At 35.3% G+C, this 20,098-nt stretch overlaps 1 protein-coding gene across 1 annotated transcript in view; it reads left to right on the top strand.

Annotated features, from left to right (window-relative positions):
• IntS3 (integrator complex subunit 3) overlaps window positions 1–18,319 on the top strand; it is a 35,299-nt gene extending 16,980 nt beyond the window's left edge. The window contains exons 13-16 of the mRNA XM_071594048.1: window positions 3,492–3,582; window positions 5,284–5,651; window positions 10,287–10,836; window positions 17,668–18,319. Coding sequence (XP_071450149.1) covers window positions 3,492–3,582; window positions 5,284–5,651; window positions 10,287–10,836; window positions 17,668–17,742 — 1,084 coding nt within the window. The 3' untranslated portion in view covers window positions 17,743–18,319. The remainder of the gene's footprint in view (window positions 1–3,491; window positions 3,583–5,283; window positions 5,652–10,286; window positions 10,837–17,667) is intronic.
• The last annotated feature ends 1,779 nt before the right edge of the window (window positions 18,320–20,098 follow it).

The following is a 20,098-nucleotide window of genomic DNA, read 5'->3' as shown; positions in this document are numbered from 1 at the left end:
AGCATCTTTACTTTGCTCTTACGGATGCTTGTTGTCATCGTGAGAGAAAAGATAATTGATAAAATGTCTCATAATTAGCCAAACATGGAGCTACCTCAACAGAATAATGCAAAAGCCTGCATTCTATGTTGCATTATGGACATAAGCACATTCATTTAGAGATGAAAAATGCTTAGAAATAAGGCACTTCCAACTGTGGAGATCTAAATGGGCTGTCACATTATGCTTAACAGGATGAAAATTAAGCATATAGAGTTTTGTGACAAGGCTGATTATCATTAATCTTGCCTGGAATTTCATCTTAAATCACATTGCTTTGGTTAGAACATAGCCCATCAAAGATATCAGGGCATATGTTGCGATTGAGCGAAGTTGCTCTGTGCCTAAATATTCCTAAAACCATCTTTTCAGTTTGTTCTGTGTATTTTTAAACATGAAATGGAGGTCTATTTAAATTAATGTGCTAAATTGTCCCTAGAATCATATATTAGGTTAATGACATGACAATTTAATTGATATCAGGGCTAGGATGCAGACATATTCAACATGTATAATTCAAGTATATAAACAAACTGGAGTTATGGATAAAAATTAGTGTCAATAGGATGAGAGGTAGTATGATAGTGACTGTGAAGATTTTCAAGCATTTGCTAATGACTGAGGAAAATTGGCTCTGAATTAACTTCATGCTTGTTGCAGAGACTTATACAGCCTGTACCTTGAGAAGGCTGCACTATCTCAGGTTTCTCTGCATTTGTTGTTTCTGTACTGACCACAGTTTTGTCATCATTCCTAATTCTGTCCTCAAGTCAAAGTAGTAATGTGTGTTGATTTTGGCCTTATGCAGATGACGATGCTGCACTTTTAATGAGCTGATTCTAAAAAAAAATTCTTTTCCGCCTGTTGTGGAGCTGATAACCATCCTTCCTGATGTCATTTTAAGAATACAGTTAACTCTGGGTTATCCATTTTAATAGATGCATGATTAAGGATGGATAATCAAAAAATATGGGTACCAAAATATGGTTGTGACATGAATGTATACATAAATTCTCCTTTTTAATTCTGTGTGTATACTTATGAGTTTTTTTGCTATGGAAAGGAGATTTTTTTGGCCATTTTGACCAGGGTGGCATTATAGTTGTACAAGAACACAGAACTGTTTACCAAGTGAATAGCAGAACGTATTTTCCTCAGAAAGCTAAACCAATGATATAGCCAGGAAAAATCAAATGACTGGGGAAGGATGAATATTAACAAAGGATCAGAGACACAGATTCATATTTGTGATATGATACCGATTAAAATAATGTAGACCAGATAGTTAATGACTTATTTGTTGCATAGGAAAACTAGTGTATTTGCTCACCATGCAGGAGAATATGGAATTCTCAGGGCTAGTGAATGCGATGGAAACAATAATGAGAAAATACAAAAATGTTTAAATAAAAACATTAAATACTTTTGAAAACTTTTGATCATATGAAGTTATTATTTCAAACTTGTGTTTTTAATAAAGTATATTGAAATTTCAAAGTACGAGGGTAGTTATAAAAGTTCGCGGAATCATCATCAGATGTCAGCGCTAGCACAACCGTTTTCCTGCGTGGTAATAGGTAATCCTTATGAGTAAACACGTAATACATCAGTGCTCTGGGAAGAGATCTGAGGTGTGGACGCCTCTTATGTTGTTGTTCCCACGTAGTGATTTGTTAAGATGGAAAAAATTGAGATTCGAGCATTAATTAAATGCTTCATAAAGAAAGTAATGAAAGCAAAGGATATTCATGTCAACTTTCGGTATACTGTAGGGGACTCTGCTCCATATTCAACTGTTGCTAAGTGGACAAGCAAGTTTGGTCAGGTGAGCTTAGATAATGACCTGTGTAGTGGTCAGCGAAAATTTGCCACTACCCCAGAAATTATTGCAAAGTGCATAAAATGGTTATGGAAGATCACAGACTGAAATGGCGAGAAATCACTGAAGCTGTAGTGATGTCATCTGACGGGTATGTCACATTTTAATAGTGGAATTGGATATGATGAAATTATCTTTTAGATGGGTGCCGCGACTCTAGATGCAGGATCACAAACACTTAACAATGGAAATTTCCAAGCAATATTGACCCGTTTTAAGAGCAACCAACAAGATTTTCTGCAACAGTTTGTGACCACAGATGAAACTTGGATCCACTACTGTACCACAGAAACAAAACATCAGTCAAAGCGGTGGAAACCTGTTGATTCACCACCACCAAAGAAAGCAAAGGCATTACAATTGGCTGGAAAGGTTATGGCTTTAGTTTTATTGGATACCGAAGGCATTCTGCTGATAGACTATCTTAACACTGGTCAAGCAATTACTGGACGATACTACACAAACTTCCTGGATCAACTACAGCAAAAGCTACACAAAAAAGGTCAGGTTTGGCAAGGAATACAGTCATCCTTCATCAAGATAATGAACACCTGCGCACATCTCGTTGCCGTGGCAAAAATACGTGAATATATGAATTGTTTCCACACCTACCTTATTCACCTGATTTGACTCAATCAGATTACCATCTCTTCCCAAAGATCTAAATTTTCCTTGGTGGATGGAGATTCTCTTCAGACAAAGAACTAACAGCCTAAGTAGATGGGTATTTTGCAGGCCTGATGGAATCTAATTTTCAAGATGTGATCAAGACATTTGAACATCGCTGGACCAAGTGCACTTGTGTACAGGAAAACTATATTGAAAAATAAAAAACATTCACTGAGGTAAATCATTTTTTTCTGTTCCTTTCCGGGAACTTAACAACTTTGGCTCAGACGACCCAAAAAATAAATAATCTGCACATGGATAATCGAGAGTTGGCTGTTTTTTGAAATATTGCTGGCCCCATAAATAAGCTGGGTTAGTAATGTGACTCCTTTGAGATCACCTTAGTTGCCTCCCAAGTTTATCTAATGCTGTGGCTCTGACCAGGTATATTCTACCAATTTTAAGAGGCCAATTTGCTTGTTCTGGAGAGCTCTTTAGTGTTCATAGAGGTGGCTCTTAAATATCTCTTCCTATCTGTCTAATGTAAGATTTGGACGTTATATTTTTGGTAGACTACTTGATCAGCCATGTGTGGGATACAGCAATTTTGAGTAGAATGTTGTCTTTCACCTCGCCACATTTAAAGCATATGGGAAGTCCTAAAGATGATAAATTCACTTAATATTAATGGAGGTGTTAGGATTTTCCTTTCATATTTGTTTATATTGTTTTATTTTAAGGGAATCTTTCATTTTCATAGCCATATATTGCAATATTGTTGTATGATGTTACCCATCTGGTGACTTTATCAAATTGTGTCATTATTTAATTTTAGACACCGCCCAAAGTTTGAAAAACTTTAATCAAGAATGTATGTCTATTCAAATTTATCATTTTTTTGTATCCATGTTAAATACTGTTTCCTGAAGAGTGCTTATTTTGATATAAACTTTTCTCTTTACAGTAAACTCAATGATGGGAAGGCATCTGTATATAAGGATTTTTGCCAAGCATTGGATAAGGATTTAGAGAGCTGTTTAGTCAGTGATCTAAAGGTAAAAATTATGGCTAATTTCAATTAATTCTCTTAAGAGTAATTTTTAAAGTGAAGTATATGCCTAACAAATACATTTTTGCACCAGAGAAATTAAAAAATTTCAGTTACCATTTGTCAACCACAGGGATTTCAATACTTTAAAACTCAAATATTCTTAAAAGGATAATTTTATTTTAAACTATTACAGTAGGTATGAATGTAAGTTGGTAATGATCCTGTCCATTCTTCTCTTCAAAAGGGTTCTTTTGTAAAATAGCCATTTCCTCTCAGTGAAGTAATCTTTGTCCTCTTTTTTTTAATTTAGCTGCTAAATGAACTTGTTTATCCACAGTTACATGCTTGTACAATTTTCGTGTGATTCTTTGATAGAGGGAATGTGAAGTGTAGAATGGGAGGTGCTCGAGTGTGAAAAAGATGTTGGCTGGAGGATAATTAAATCAGTTAGGTTTGCATGATTTATCAGCATCATTAATTGGCCAAACAGACAATGAATCACAGTTATTATTGAATGAAAAATGCAGAATTGTGTGATAAATGGGATGACAATTAATTTTAAGGAAATGAAATAATAAGATCTGCCCGAAGCAGGGAGGTTGAGGCAAATATTAAGGGATAAATGCTTAAATCAGAGCAGGTGGATTAGTTTACATAAAAGAAAAGGATGACAAATAATTAAGTGTTACATGTGGAGAACTAAAGAAAGCTAGTTCATGAAAACTGAAAGTATTAGGTAAAGTGGTTACATGACAGAATTTACACTAGCCTGTTAGAGGATATTGATTTAAATGGCATGTTGGATGTCAAAGGAATTAGGAGCGAATATTATTCAGGCAAATTGAACAGAGGAGGAGAAATATGGGTGTTTTTGGCAGCATGAATGGAATTAGCAAGTATGGGGAACTGGAAAGTGATTCATTGTGGCAAGTACCATTTAGGTTGCCATAATTTTCTAGCATATATTATGAACTCATTTTTCCTTTGGAACCATCAAATTTTCATGAGATTAATGTGAAATTTCACTTATCGTCATCTAAAATATGAAATCAAACAAAAAAGTACCAGGCATGGTGGAGTAGGAGAGAGAGTTGCTGGCAGAACTCCAAAAGGGGCGTGAAATGTGCATGTGGCGCATTTTGAGTTGCGATAGAATATTTTGGGATTGAATAATGATGGAATGAAAGTGGGAAGACTTAGGGGCTGGCAAGATGAGAATGGGAAAAGAATAGGAATGTTAGATGGTTGAAGAGATCTTGAATGTATGCGGAATTGAAGAAGGTTTAATTGCTGTGTGAGAAAAGGTTGTATCCTGTTAGGTCAAACTTTTTTTAAAGAAATGTCGTGTTATTTAGTCTGTATCCATCCAAAACCTACCTTAAGTGGCACACCACAGAATAATAATAACAATGAAAATAATTTCAGCCATATCATTATGATTGTATTTGGATGGGGACTATTTTGGTGGTTCCTAAATGTCTTTTTAAAGAACTAAACAATTTCTCTCTCATGGAATGAAGAACATAATGTATTTTTCCACTGTTCTTTATTTGGGTACCCGATGATGACGCCTAAGTGTTGAAACTAGTAATACCCAGATGAAAACAGTGGAAACATACATTGTGTTTGTTCATCATTCCATGAACTTCCACAAAGTTGAGCCAGAAACCATCGAATACATTCTCTCTCATTATTTTCTTTTCAGTTGTGTCAAGAAGATGATATGTCCCTTTTTTGCTGGTTAGTGCCTGAGGTGTATAGTCAGTTTCCAAGTGTAGCCCTTGGCCAAGCTGAGCTTCTTCAACTTGTGGTATCCGCTGTGGATGCTCGCCAGCTTCAAGATCTTGTGTGCCACATTCTTCAGGGAAGACTCGTAATGTTCAGATCTGACTCCTTTCTTGCTGCCTTGTCTGCATCTCTTACGTGGGAAACATTTGAGCAGTTCTGTTTGTGGCAACTTGTTGCGGCACACTCAATCCCTTTGGAATATGTGCTGCCTCTCTTGCCGCGATTGAGGTTTGCTGCGCATGCTGAAGCACTCACCAGCATATTGCTTCTTCTCAAGAAGGAAAAGTTAGTATAACATTTGTTATGTAGCCAATTTGGGTAACAGAATTTTAGGTAGTAAAATTTTCTTACTTTATATTTTATCAGATATAATTATATTGAATTATCATCATGGATTTTCAATCCAAGGATTGGTTTGTTGTAATTCTCTTAAACTATTCTGTCCCCTGCCAATCTCTTCATAATCTTTTAGTTTCTTGCACCAAAATTTTCCATCATATGCTTCTCATAGTTCATCCTTGAGATTCCCTTGTAATCCCCCCCCTCGTCCCACACACACCAATGTATACAAATACATATACACAAATACAGACATACCCACAAAACAGGCGCACCAAAGTACGCATGCCAATACACCCTAACATACACACACACCAGTGTACACAACAATGAACACACCAATACACATGCACATGCCAATATTTATATTAATTCATCTAGGTTATCATTCCATTATTAGAAAGTTACTTTATTTCCTGGCCCATAAGTTACACCTAGACTTTTCTGGTTAGAATTTACAAGAAATACTTGGATGAGGCTGGAAAGGATGAAAGTGTTTTGATGTTAACTCTAAATACAAAGAAAATTAAATTGTTACATTAAAAAATAAGCAGCTGCACATATTTCGACATTTATTCATTGTAGAATCCCATGAATTCGTCATCACTGGGCCAAAATGCCTTGTTTCCATTTTCTGAATCTCAATCCACTTATTCAAGTTTAAATTCAATACAATGTGACAATCTTCTCTCTTAAGATCCCATGAGAGGTTATTATTGTTTTAACTTTTTATGTGATGCATGTTTTCTGTTATTATTTTTAAATTATTAAAATTTATTTTTAAAGCAACCATTTTCTATGCCGTGACTACACTCTCTTACTACTTAAGGTTAAATCTTTGTGAACTCAGAGTTTATCAGGAGAGATACTATGTATGTATGTATTAGGAGAGGGATGATATCCTCACTAGCCAAACATTTATTGTTTCATGGCAGCACCACATGTGAGATGAAACTAAACACGCTCTATTGTATACATCCACAATTAATATGGGAATTTTTTCGGTAAGTGCATCCAATGCAATATTGAAACAGTGTTGCCTACTGTTGACTCAAAACAGTGATATTACCAAATTTTGTAATCAAAGCTACAATTATATATGCCTGTTGCAGGAAAAATTACTAAATAGTATGTATTTTCAGGCAAATCACCTTGCACTTATTTGTCATAGTTTTATGCATAAACCCCCGGCTCATTAGATATAGGCTGATTTTAGTGCATATTTTGATTTTAAAAAAAAGTGCATCTTAAAGGGCCTTGAAATATGGTTGGTCTACGTGAATATATAATACAAAAATTTCATTCTTCATTGGAGATGATGGATATTTTGCGTGGTAATTTTAGAGCCACGAGATGGGCAGAGTTTGTTCCATATAGGAATAGGTACCATAAACATTTCATATTATTTAGTCAACCTAGCATCCTCTTCTCACTCCTGAAAGGAATGAGAGTTAACAGTAATACGAAGAGCTGGGTTGTACTTCTGAGGATGAAATAAAAGGAACATTACGAAAAGTGAAGAGTCAGGCGTGATATTGTGGAATCGAGACATAATGAAAACTTCGTTGCAATTTTCCACAGTTAAAACTTTATTGCTGACCATGGTTTCGATACACTGTATCATCTTCAGGTGTCATCTTACCTGAAGATGATACAGTGTATCGAAACCATGGTCGGCAATAAAGTTTTAACTGTGGAAAATTGCAACGAAGTTTTCATTAAAAGGAACATTGATGAGAATACTATTTACCGCAAAGGGTCAAAAGAGGCAATGTGTCTCATATGCCTTTAAAATCCTTATAATTATTTGGCATACAAAACATTTAAGATCTAGGACTGTGGCTATATTAATTATCTCTCTAGCAGCCCAGACAATATGACAGCAATATTTTTAAGAGTGTCAGCGTGCTAATACCTTGGCTTGTGTTAATTGTGGACATCATTCTTTTAAGCTTCTGTTAAGATTTATTTCTTTAGTTATTTAATATCTTTAATGTAATATTATTTGGAATTTCCTTGTATATACCTTGCTTATGATGATAATGACATAAATTGGTTCCTGAAAGACATGTTTGAGACATGTGTGGAACACATAACATTGATTGCAAATATTCCTGGCAAAATCAATACATTTCAATTAGAGTGCAAATACTTAGTACATACATACAACAAAGTAATAGTCATAAATAAAAAAACAGTGAACAGGATCAGTAACAGCATTTATAAGAATTAAATTATTTATCAACAGAGAGATACATGAATTCATCCACTGTTTAGAATTAATGTCTGCTCAGGAACTGATGAAGTTTAGACTTTAATGACAAAATAGTTTCATTTCCCCTAGTTTTCTAGGTAATGCCTTCAGAAATTTGACTCCTGCATAACAAGGGTTCTTAGCAAACATAGCTAAATTCCGGGCAGCTATCCTCAAGTAATTACAACCTCTTGTTCTGTGCCTGTGTACATTGAATCGATCTTGGCTCTGTTTTGCCATAAAATAATAAAGGCATAGCAAATGTAACATACAGGGAAAGGTTAAAAGTTTTTAAAGTAAGGCCTACAACTACATGGCCTTAGAAATTTATTTAGAAGTCTCACTGCTCATTTTTGCCATCTAAAGAGTTGTTTGGGACGATATGAATATAAATGAATGATATGGAAAGTGTATTGAATTACAAACTCAATAATTTCTTTTCATTTCAAAGTGTTATGTAAATTCCATAAAGTTACGCCGGAGACATTTTTTTAATGAGTGCCTCCTCATGGGAATTCCATATTTAAGTATATGATGAATGAATACATGATAAACTGAGAGAGCCATAGCATTGTCTACCAGGATCACAATTTTTCTCAGGAGATAACATCCTATGGCAACTTTGAGGTTTATTTTATCAACATGAGTTTCCCAGGATAACATCAAGTTATTGTAGTAACAAATAATAAATACTTCCTGTAAGCATTCATTGATACAGCTCACCAAAACTAAATACCAGCATTCATTTAACAATGTATTATTACTAGCTTAGTTGTCCTTTCATTGTAAAGACATATTACTGCAAAGTAAACCCCCAAATTATGTTGCAAAATATCACAAGTGGCTTGATATACTATATTTGACAGAATAAAAGATGCATCCTCATTTCAGTAGGGCACACTCCAGGAAAAGAGTTTTGACAATCTGCACAAAAGCACACCACCCCACCCCAACTTCAATTATAGTCCCTTATAGTTCTTACCTTAGAGAAAAGCCAAATAATAAATAGCTCAGTGGTGGACTGTATTCCTTGCTGCTGTTCTGTTTCCATGCTCCTTAGCCTAGTCTAACACTCTTAATTTAAATCAATTGTGTAGCTTAGTCTGTTGTCTCCTGTTTTCATATTTATTGGGGTAATTAAAAGAAAAATAATTCCCTTCAGTAAGAAGAGCATGTGCTGTTTTTTTACAATCAATCGTGATAAAATACAATCAAGTTCGTTTGATATCTTGCTCACACTTCTTTCGACATTACAGATGTGAGGACCTCTATATGTATGTGACATAATAGATATGAGTGTACTAATAACAATGCCAACTTCAACATTCTTTAATTGAATAATAAATTATTTTTAAGTAAATATAATGGGGTCAAAATAGGTAGTACTGGCTGTAAGGGGTAAAAATAACATTCGCTATTGAACGTTAACCCATTGAGTTCGTCTTCACATTTAAGATATGGGTGATTTTTTTTTAACCACAATTTCTGAAAAAAATGTGTTTAATGTGCCATTAAGTATGGTAATTCTGTGCCATGTGCTCCTTCAAAAATTTTCTGACCAATCAATGCAAATTATTTATAAAATTGAAATGTTTATTAATCTGATAAAAATAATGAAAGGTATGCCACCAAAGTCCAGTAATTTTTGTTGGTAATTCACGTATTTACCAATGTAAGTAATATAAAAATGTAAGTATATATGTGCGCATCGGATGAATGGTAATACTTGAAAAATTGCTTCAAATCTTAACATAAATACAGACTATTAAATACAAGATAGTGCAGGTATATGTAATGTTGATATGCTACTCTATAATATAAGCCAGGAAATTTGTTAAAAAAATTTTCACTTTTATCACTGGTTACTTGATATGGAAGACCTACCAATGTGTTATAGGCAACAGCGTTTAATAAAAATAAGAAAAATCAGCATCTGCAACTTACAATTTTAACTTATTCCCTTTTCTGGTTATTGTAAAAGTGCACTAATTTACTAGAAAAACTGAAAAATGTAATTAATTGCCATTTTTCAAAATGTTCAAGTTCCCATTGCTCAAATGTATTTAAATTCAATTTATAATTGAGTTTTGATGCAGGTTAATGAGAAAATTTTCCAAATCATGATTTGTTTTATGGTCTTGTATGGTCTCGTACATATGGTAGCACACTTCGTCTGATAATTAATGATAATAATCATCATGTTATACTGGAGTGAGAAATTTTCCCCCTAGGGTTCATTCCACGTTAAAAGCATCTCTCTGGCAAACCCATGGGTTCAATATTTTAATTTATTTTAATCCATTATTTTTTTTTTTTTTACTTTCCAGGCCTACTGTTGAAATTTTAAAACAATTGTTAGCACGTGAAGTTAGGAGTGAGGATGTGTTTGTTGTGTCAGCCCTTAAGTATTGGTCTCAGGAGCATGAAGACATGCTGGGTGGACTTATTTCTGGACTCCTTGTTCGTCATTCTGCCACATCACCTCCGAATAAGAGAAAGCGTGGGAATCCCGGTAATAAGGGTGGGAGTGCATCGGCTAGTGCCACATCAGGTCCACCTCCGGAAAAAGTTCTCGCGCATTTGGACCAACTCAGACAGTGTTGTCGGCAGAGTCACTTTTTTTCATTGGACAGCATACAGAGGGCCTTGAATAGAGCTCAGTCAGCCTGCACAGAAACCCAGAAGAAACGATTCAGTGACTTGTTTGCCCTCGCTGAGGTTGAAGAGCCCCCCCCTGTTGAGACAAAGTCTAGTAGTGGCAAAGGAAGTGGTGGTGGGAGAGGGCGGAGGGCTGGGGGTGGACACAGTGGCAGTGGTAAAGGTGCCAAGAGTCGAGTGGTCAAGGAAGTGTCGGAAAGTTCAGATGATACCAGTGAGGTCAGTATGTGCTGGATACTCTTTTCACGTAATGTTTATTGTTTTTATTTTATCCTTCTGACTCTTCATTCTGTGTATAATGCACTGGATTTTAAAACTCAAAAAAACATCAATCTCCATTTATTGAAGGTGTTATAGGTTTATGATGAAGATTGACATTAGTGCTGTCCCTTTGTTTTCTCCTTAAAAGGCAGTGTATATTTTTTATCACTTATGCATCATAATCTGGTGGAAATTGTGAATATCTAGATAGGTGGGCAGTGTCATTAGAGCTATTTGTTACTTTTATGTCTATTAGTTTTATTTAACACCAAGTCATACTGAAATGGTTGGTGTATATACTTTGTTTACTGAAAAATATAAGATTTGTTGGTAGAATAGCATATATTATTCAAGGCTCTAACAAATGAGGTAGATGAAAAGTTTCAAGCGTAGAAAGACACCTTGATAGCTCTGAAAAACAAAATCATATGAATTTCTTGTTTTATAAGTTGCAGCATAGCAAGCATGGTCAAGCTTTATATAAAGAAGAAGTTATCCCAGAAATTGGGAAAAAAATACTTCATTGACTTTGTACAGGAGTGTGAAGACACATTGACAGATTCACTTTTTACAAGATTGGTTTGTGCTGGAAGTGTTCTATTTAGCATTATGTTAATTGATATAGTAGAGTAATCCTTACTAGTTTATCCAAAAGCATCTTTCAAATGGAAATTTGGCCTTCTTATGATGAGTCACTTGTTATTCATTGAATGGAATAATCTGGCATGCCTAGTGCTCCATGGGAAGTGTAGAAAATTATACCAATGTTTGTTCGGGGGATGGAAAGGCTGGAAATTCTATCACCTTTTAATGTTGCTTGGGTATGCATAGGATATGTGGGGAGTTGGGATAAGCTCCACAAGGTTCAATGCCTGCCAAGCTGCAGTCAAGATGTTTCATAACACTAAGGAGCCAAGAGTAGGAAACCTGTAATGCACCATTAACATTTAATGTCTTCATAGCTGTGATCTCTAAAATCTAAGTTTGTTCTAGTTTGGTATGTTCAGCGATGTTGCAAAATACTAATTCGTATGTTTTATTTAAATACTGAGTACTTCCACAAAATTATCCTGAAAGCCACTGTATTAGGCTGGATCTTTATGCATATTTCTTTGAATTTGGGACATCCTTTTCATGTAGACTTGTTTCAATCAAGTATATAGCTGTGCATAGCCAACTACATATGGGGAAGTGTAAAGAACGCCTGAAACTAGCATAGGAAATATAATGATATATAGATTGGCAAATACCTATACAGAAATTATATGGGCATTGTTTTCCCTGGCACTGCTAGATATCCAGACCATAAACCGATATAGATATTGCCAGCTGTAACATGTCTTTTAGAGAAAATGATAATGTAGTGTGATATGCTAGAACGAAACATCAACAGTATCAAATTATGTGGGGCATGGTGCAACTTGTGAAATAAATGTCGTGTTGATATGAGTTCCTTATTGGAAATATTCATCCTTGGAACAAGTAATTTATTGTAATCCTGTCTTTGATATCCCTTCCGATCTCGCTGAGTTTCCTAATTCGTATGTTCAGTGGGTTTTTAGCTTGGGGAATTAGTATTACATGTATAGGAAAAGGAACTGCCTAGTTAAATTGTACCGTGAAGGAGGAATGGATAGTTAGCTAAAGTTAACATTCTTCAGGAATTGAAGGGAGCAGAGAAGAGCCAAACATTAATTATAATGTTCAGTTAACTCTGTGAAGGAGGGGCCTACATTTTAATTTTATAGAATTGTTAATGCACTTAAATTGCTTCTAAGTTGTGACTATTGATAACGAAAGGTAATCAATATTTTTTTATAGAAATGATTTTCTTGCTCAACGTTAATGATGATTTATTTCAATTTTTTAATGAATTAGTGCAAATTCCTTTTTTATTTAATTTTAGTAAATTGATTTTTCTATATGTGAGGGCTTGATTATAAATGATCTCAAGAAAATGGCAATTATAATGCCAATGTAGCATATGCATGTGGCAGCAATTCATAAGATGCAAAAAAAATGTTCATTTCAATTTTTTTGCGCCTTATGAATGATTTGGTACCATGAACCCACCAGAAGGGTCCCTAAAAATCTATTAAAGTTCGACAAAGTGAGTTCAATATGCAATGATTTTAAGCTGCATTTTCATGAATATAATTGGTGTGGGTAGATCATTTTCCCAATAATTTCTCTCACTGATTGAGTAAATGACTTCAGTACTCTACCCCCTTCGCTGCCAAGATTTTATATGACCAAAGTAGTTTGTTTTCAAGTATTTTATAAAGTTGTCTTCTTCATGCTATTGCATAAATCAAGTGGTCTGCCATATTGATGGTGTGACATCATTTCTACATGCTAAGACATAATTATTATTATTGATATTCTAATGATTAAGGTTTATTTTGGTTAGTTCAATAGTTTCAGCCTCAACTTTGTGGAAGTTCATTTATTTATTTTGGTTATACAAAGGCTATACAACTGTACAATGATACATTTCTTTGCCTCCAAAAAAAAATACTACCTGACATCTAACACTACAATCAATTCTTCTTCCTTCAATTATGAATACTTTCCTCCTCTATACATTCCATCTAGCATGTGTACCCTTTTCCACCCCTTCCTCCCTCTATCGCAGTCTTCAACATACCATTGCCAATTAAAATGCCCTACATCCACCTTTCTTGCCTTGATTTCTCCCAACAATCCTCTGTCCTCCCCCTCCATGCCTAGCACCCCTCCTTGCCCTGCACTTCCTCAATCATTTTCCTTTTTGTCCATTTTACCTTTTTCGTCTATAGTGTGTCACCCGTTTGATGAAATAGATAATATTATTAGTAATGTTGGGGCTGAGGATAGGTTTCTTATCCCACCAATCTACTCTTTAACTTCTGCAATACATCCCTTAGTTCCACACTAATCAAATACTTTCACAAAATCTATGAAGCAGTTCGTTCCAATTGTATTCTTTGTTCCTCTCTATTAGTGATCTCATTACTGTTATGGCATCACTCATGCCTCTCCCCTTTCCGAACCCAAACTGTTCGACCCCTAAGTATTCATATGCCCTGCTCTACATCCTCTTGCTGTTGACCCTGAGAACCACTTCAGCTGTGTGCAAAATCAAACTGAGTGTTCTGTAGTCCTCACATTTGGCTGTCTTTCCCTTTTTTTTTAATAGGAACTAACACTTATCTGACAAAGTCTTACAACCAAATACCTCGCTTATAAATTTTTTGAATTAGTCATGAAACCTCTTCCTCATGCATTTTCATAAACCTTTCTGTAGTTCTGCAAGAATTTTGTGTATCCCCACGGCCTTATTTGATTTCAATTTTGTTAATGCCCTTTCTATCATAACATCTAGTAAGCCTGGAACTAAGCTATCATCATGAACGTCATATTCTCTTTCTATGTATAACCTTGCTGGCCTAATGTCTTGACCATATGGCTCTTCTAAATATTCCTTCCACCTCTCTTGGATCCTTTCTGGTTCTACTAATATTTTTCCTGACTTATCTTTAATTATTTGCAATGATCCTCCCTTCGTACTACCAGACAGTTTTTTAACCTTCTTGTATAGTTCACCAATTCCACCCCTCCTCTGTAAGCTTTCCATACCTTCGCACTGCATCTTACACTATGCTTCTTTTGGTCTATTTGTAACCTGTCTCAATTATTACTTGACTCTTTGCACTTCTACCTAACTCTGTATTTACAGTTTCCTCTCTTGTCTTTCCAATCATCTTGTCTGTAATCTATGGTTTCCTTATTCCTTTCATATTTATTATCCTATAGTTTCTTTGCAGCTTTTAATATCCCTATTTTTATTTGTTCCTATTTTTCCTCTGTAGTACCCAGCTCCCCATCATCAATCAATTTTATTTACAGCTTACTGATACCTCTTTCTTGTTGTTGCTGTTAATGCCTCCAAATTCCATTTCCTTTACTGTCTATCCTGTTTTACCTTTTTGAATCAGATACTTCACTTTATTGCTAAATTTTGGCCTTGGTCCGCTGTATCCACTCCTAGGAATTGTACATTATTAAACACTGTTCCTTAATCTATGCCTATCCATAATATAGTCTGACTGATATCTTCCTGAATCCCTGGGAATATTCCATGCATACCTATGTTTGTGGTGCCTAAACCACTACCCCCTGTCTCCTGCAGAATTGAATTGCTTTCTCCCCATAGACATCCCTCAATCCTAAACTTCAATCCCCTACCTCAATACCATCTCTTTCTTCGCTTACCATTGCGTTCCAATTCCCCATCACTATCAAATGTTTTCCCGAAGAACACCCCTAATTATATCCTCTGATTGTATACCCAATCGATTTCATCTTCCTTTGATTATTTGGTGGCATGTATATATGAACAATGACAAAGTTCATAGGTTCTACTTGTACTCTTCCTTATAATTCTATTGTTACTTTCTTTATGTTACCTATGCTTCTTTCTACCTTTTTAGTCAATATTATTGCCACTCCTTGCTGGCTCACTTCCCCTCTGCTGCATATTACTGTATAAATATCAGCACTGTAATCCCTGCTACCCTTCCATATCATCTCACACAGACCTAAAACATCTATATTTCCTCTCTCTATCTCTCCCTTTATATTCTCTGATTTTCTTGTCCTCAACATTGTCCTAACACCCAAGTTCCAATTCCAACTAATTCTGTCCTCTTTTGTGTCTTCTGTAATGCTGCAGTCAGTTTCGCTTAAGAAGATTGCATGAGATGATAGCCACAGAAGCCTTGCCTCTTCCACTGCCTGGCATGGCACCTGGCCAGTTGGGCTGAGTCTTATAGTTATCGGGACTCATTTTCTCTATACTGTCCATCATGAATATTTTGGGATTAATAATTGAGGTGGTTTCCTGTTGCTTTCCTCAATAACGATTTTAACCTGACACCATCACTCGATGGCCACCGAACTGGGGTCATATGCCTATGCAGCCCCCTGGCTGAGGAACAGATGCTACTTTTGTCTGGCTCTATCTGCTCTGATCTATCTGGCATGGGTGACCATACCAAAAGCAAATATCATTGCTCCCCCCAGCACAGCTCTAGGGTCATCAGAACGTACAAGCCCTTCCTCCTGGTAATGGTTGTAGTGCATGGGGATGGTTCCTCTTCATATCTTCTAATAAATTTCCTCAATGAAAAACTTGAGTTTTAAGAGAAACCCGAAGCTATTCTTGAACTTTTAACTCGTACGTATTCTTCTCTGAACAATACTTACCCATGTAGTAAGCTAGCGTGTATAATTTTTACTAAATAACTATGACTACTATTTTAGCATAACTATTGCATCTTCATATTTATAGATTGAAATCATTGAACTGAAATTACTATACTGGATTGGTTTTGATGGGCTTCTAAAGGTTGATGAACAATTTATCATTGACCATGATCTTACTTGCAATCCCAACGTAATGAATTGAGTTTTTTTTTACTTCTTTACTGAATCAGTTTTTTTCCTTTCGTACCTGATCAGTTTAAAAATTAGAGTGCATAAAATTAGTCAAATGCATTCATCATTAGCGTGTGAAGAGTAACAACTAAAATATTATCTTCACTTAAGCATGCCTAATTAGACACCTTATTCTTTTTTAATTTTAAAGTAGGTTTTGAAAATTACTGACTTGATCATTCTGGTGCACAATGCAAGGGTAATAAATTATTTGAAGAACTTATTGTTTCCTACAAACTTGGGGTGATATTGTTTTTCATATCATGTACTTATTGAAAGAATAAAATTAATAGATTTATGTTTCCAATTGGTGCCTTTTCCTAATTTTATAATAATTTAACCTGAACATTGCTTGTTTTGCCCAAGTTTCAAGCATGTAGTTCTTTTATAGGTAAATCTGTGGTTGATAAAAGAAATTTATGATCCAGTTAAAAGAGCCTAACAAAAACATATATCCTCCTTAAAGTGGTTGAAGGTAAATCTGTCAGATTGGTTTTTAATACTGTTTTAGGAAATCTTTTATAACTCTAGTGAAAGAAGAAATTTTCTGAGAAATTAATCAATAAGATCTGCTTGTTGAAGTGAAATGGAGTTTTGAGTAGTCATTCCCTCCTCACTATCAATGCACTCATTATTTACCTAAATATTGATACTGTATAGAAATATGGTTGTTATATTTAATTAAGTATAAAAATTTACTTGTTTTATCATTTTATCATAATGGAAATAATTTTTGTACTCTAAGTGATGCCAAAGACATTATCCTAAATTTTTGCACATATCCAGTTTTTCAATCCATTCATTTGCCCGTCCTCAGTCCTTACATTTCCATTGCTTCCAATACTTAATTTGCTCCCACTGCTATTTATGCCGGGAGAGCTATCATTTCTTCAATTCATTTCAAGCAAAATTTTGTGTATGATAATCTCAATGCAGCAATTTCAGTGTTAAAATCATGTGTCGCACACAACTACGAATGCCTGTGACATTGTATGTATGGTATTTTGTCACAACATCTTGTTCCTTTAGAGCCCCTAAAATTTCAGAGTTTTAAGAGGACGCCTCGATAGCTTAACTGGCTAAAGCACTCGACCGGATATTGAGGGATCTGGGTTCGAATCCCGGTCAAGGCGAATGATTTTTGCCCTCTGAAATTGTTGCATTGAAATGCACATTAGCGGATGACTCCATTAAAAGTTACTGTTTCGGCATCTCCCGCAGTTTCTTTGGAATGTGTATGATGATATTTAAATGATTGTTTTTGTGTTTGAAATAAGTTGTTGTATATATGTTCTTTTCTGTTTATTTTAGGGAGAGGGAATAGTTAAGCCAAAGCAAGCCAAGAAACGAAAAAAGGCCAACCCAGTTGCGTCTGATAGTGATTGACCAAATGAAGAGTATGCCGGGCATAATATACTCTGTACTTTTACAACACTTTTATACATGGACCATGTAGTAAGTGACAATGGCAAATGTGAATTTATTACCTATATTGAGAAAAGACACCCACATAATGTCAATGGGTGATGTTTTTGTGCCACAGTTTGTTAACAAAGAACCGAGTTTACATTTGTTTGAAATTGTTGCATCGTAGTGCATATTTTATCATGAAATCGTTTCTTACTCAAAATATGGATTGTGACTATATCAGCTGGAAACCCCAGCCATTGAAGGTTATCCATATTTGTGTTGACTAATGGAATCCTCCCACATTGGGAGTGTATGAGTGTTGTGAAGAAGTGTCCAGTGGTGTGCATGAGTGATTGAGTTAAGGGTGTGATGTGATTTGTAACCAACAAATCTAAAAGATTTTTGTACTGTGATCACAGTAACTGAAGCATATTATTCCCACTTACCTGAATTTGAAATTTGTACAAAAGGTTATACAATGAGTGGGAAACTGAATATTTTACAAGAATTTCATAGTCTTGTACACATGATTCTTGTAAATAAATGCACAAGTTTTTCGTACATTCAATAGTTGAGATTTTTATTGTTTTAATGGTATAATAAGCTAAATCTCCACCTTCTTTTCACAATGCAAAATATTTTTATGTTTAGGTACCTGCCAAAGAACTAGCAATCATGAAATTGATGAAAATAATAAAAGTTTAACTTTCTTACATTACAGTATTTTTCAAAACATATCCTATTAACATATGTACTTCTTATTGGTATGATTTTGTTCTGTGTTAAAATTTTTTTTCTTGTTGGTTGCTAAAGAATTATGGTCAGGAATTCTCTGCATCAGTTTTATTATGAATAATCTATTTTTTTAATCTTGATTTTTCTAGAAGTTTGTCTCAAAATTATGCTTTTAAAAACGTCATTCATATTGGTGGTTCTTCTTGTGTTTGTAATTTTGAGGGGAGTGTTACTTTGCCTGATCTAGCTGAAGTTGTGATTCTTTTATATTTGGGAAGAGGATATTTGTTTCTGACTGATTTTTTTTTCAAAATAAATAGATTTTCATCATTATTTTAGGTAGAATGCTGATTAGAGGTAGGAGTAGCTGGTAATTAGGTGATCATGTGAGTTGAAGGGAGGTTGAGAATCTAATAGTTTTCAAATATCTCATCTTAGAGAAAATACTTCTCTTGCATTTCTTGTCTCACTACGTGGTATTCATCTTACAGCTTTTGAGTTTTGAAATATTTTCTACCTGCCCTATGATATAGAGGAGTGTTTGAACATTATACGAGGTTCATCCGGAAAGTAGTACCCGTTCGTGAAATAAAGACACAAAAGTAAATATTAACAAACATAAAAAATTTTATTTGAAAGAGGATACTTTAAACTACTTCTCAACATAATCTCCAAGCAAATTAAGGCATTTGTCATAACGTGTGACAAGTTTCTGTATTCCTGCTGCATAGTCCTTCGCCGCCAGCTCATTGAGATACGCGAGGGACCCATCTTGCACAAATTTTTGCATAATGCAGATGGTGTTTAACAATTTCATGAACAATTGTTCGAGAAACATTGGGAAAATGCTCACAGATGTCATCAATTGTGACGCGCCGATCGTTCCTCACGAATTCGTCAACTGAGCTCACCAGTTGGTCTGTAATGACAGACGGTCTCCCCGAACGCTCATCGTCGTGTGTGTTCCCCCTCCCCATGTTGAAGTTGCGACACCACCGCCGAACAGACGACTCGTCCATTACATTGTCTCCATACACCTCCTTTAATTGGCGATGAATATCACATGGGCGAACGTTTCTTGCATTGAGGAATTTAATCACTGCCCTCACTTCACAACTGGCGGCGTTCTCAATTTTTTTAAACATTGTAAACAATCACAGAAACAACACAGGCAATGCTAGCGTCACGCAACTTGGCTCAGAGAAGGCAGACAAGCCACTGAAGCTATCTGACCTCGTCCAGCGGCTACTCGCGTCGTCAGCACTTCATGCGGCACGAATGGGTACTACTTTCCGGATGACCCTCGTACTACTTTGCAAGTGTGCCATGGAATACCATATTATTTTGAGTGAATACTCTGGCTAACAATTGTGAGTTGATTGTGTACTGGGTGGCAAATTGTGTAGTATGACCTGGTATGGCAAAATCTCTTAGCTGAGTCGTCACTCACCAATGCAATATTTTACTTAAGATGAACATTAGAACTCCAGTCTGATTTAAAAGAAACATTTAACTGCAGATATTGAAGATTTTGAAGTAGAAATGCATGATTAGGAATTGGTGAGATTTGATTAAAACATCTTAATTACACAAGTTA

This window comes from Hetaerina americana, unplaced genomic scaffold, assembly GCF_022747635.1.
Source record: "Hetaerina americana unplaced genomic scaffold, ioHetAmer1.1.p SCAF_6, whole genome shotgun sequence".
NCBI classification, from domain to species: domain Eukaryota; kingdom Metazoa; phylum Arthropoda; class Insecta; order Odonata; family Calopterygidae; genus Hetaerina; species Hetaerina americana.
Note: the sequence above shows the minus strand (reverse complement) of the source record. Positions and strands in the feature narration are given on the sequence as shown.